The sequence below is a fragment of the Penaeus monodon genome, chromosome 30 (assembly GCF_015228065.2).
Source record: "Penaeus monodon isolate SGIC_2016 chromosome 30, NSTDA_Pmon_1, whole genome shotgun sequence".
Lineage (NCBI taxonomy): Eukaryota > Metazoa > Arthropoda > Malacostraca > Decapoda > Penaeidae > Penaeus > Penaeus monodon.
This window is the reverse complement of record NC_051415.1, coordinates 7,453,577-7,454,842: the sequence shown is the minus strand read 5'-3', so window position 1 is coordinate 7,454,842 and position 1,266 is coordinate 7,453,577. Positions and strand designations below refer to the sequence as shown.

Genomic DNA, 1,266 nt, shown 5'->3' with positions numbered 1-1,266 from the left:
ACCGACGAAAGATCTGGTACCGCCGTTAACTAAAAATAAAATATGTTGGTCCGTCAATCCCTTAGAATGCAAACTTTGTTATATTGCTGCTTATAATAACGACTTTCAAAATACCCTTTCTTTTTTAACGTGCTTGCGAATTGAATATTACCAAAGACTAAGAGAAATATTGATACCCAGCTTCTTTTTATGAAGGAAATTAAAGTGTAACCATTCTTTTCCTTTGATTTATAAATTTAATGGATGGTGGGTCACTTGCTAAATTCTGTGACATAGAAATATACGTTCTGCTAGCCGGGTATATACCAGAATGATTTCTGGTATATATTTCTGTTTAAGCTGGTATACGGTCAAGAAGTACGGAAAAAAACATGCTTCGAAATCTGTCTAAAACCAGTGGGTTACATTAGCAGAGTTTCGAAGCTTCATTCATGGTACACTCTTTTCGTCCGTGACCTATTTCGCCGTACATTTTATGTCATTAAAGGATATATAAACACCATATACTTCACTGTGTTCATATGGTATTATTATCAAATCACAATGATCACAATATTAATAAAAATCGAAAAGTATATCACTGTGATAACCGTAAATTGGAAGAAAATTTAATTTTAAGAAAAAATTAAATTAAAGAGAATATTCCCTTGGAATTAAGGAGTAAGTTTCTTGACTGTGAGAATGAAGGTCCTGATCTCCATGGGTTGCAGAGAGACAACGAGGTCCTCCTCAGAGCCTCCACTAGCGTTCCCTTGAGTTCTGGAGATCCTGTTGGACTGGCGGGACGTCGAGGACACCTTCCACTGGTAACGGTGTAAGTCCTCCTTCCTGAGGTCAGCTGCCAGCGTGGTTTCGACGGCACTCGTCACCTCCCAGTCGGCCAGCAAACCCTGGGGGTAGTTACAGACTGAGTTACAAAGGACTATTCCTCAGACCTTTTTAGCTTATTCTGGGATATGCATAATTTCCAGAAAAAAGTTCCGGACATGTGTGTATCTGATCTTAAAATATAGCAAAAACGACCAAACGGTGTCTGGATGAGGCAACGAGAATGGAGAGCCCGATGTTTTCTCACCTTGAGGTCCACCGAAGCGGCCTGGCTGTGCTGCTTGCTCTCCCCGGCCTCGTACAGGTGTTCCAGGCGGAGCAGCAGAGCGTCCGTCCCGAAGGGCTCCAGGGTCAGCAGATGGACGTTGGCAGGGAGGCTGCGAGTTAGCGCGGACCACTGTGGGCGTCGGGAGGAAAGAACAGTGAGAAGACTTTCTT

The 1,266-nt window shown here is 42.7% G+C and overlaps 1 protein-coding gene across 1 annotated transcript in view; it reads right to left on the bottom strand.

Annotated features, from left to right (window-relative positions):
* Positions 1 to 504: 504 nt before the first annotated feature.
* Positions 505 to 1,266, bottom strand: part of LOC119592498 (lysosomal alpha-mannosidase-like) — a gene marked incomplete at its 5' end in the record, with an annotated part of 12,706 nt that continues 11,944 nt past the window's right edge. The window contains 2 exon segments of the mRNA XM_037941346.1: positions 505 to 890; positions 1,076 to 1,225. Of these exon segments, the coding sequence (XP_037797274.1) occupies positions 654 to 890; positions 1,076 to 1,225 (387 nt within the window).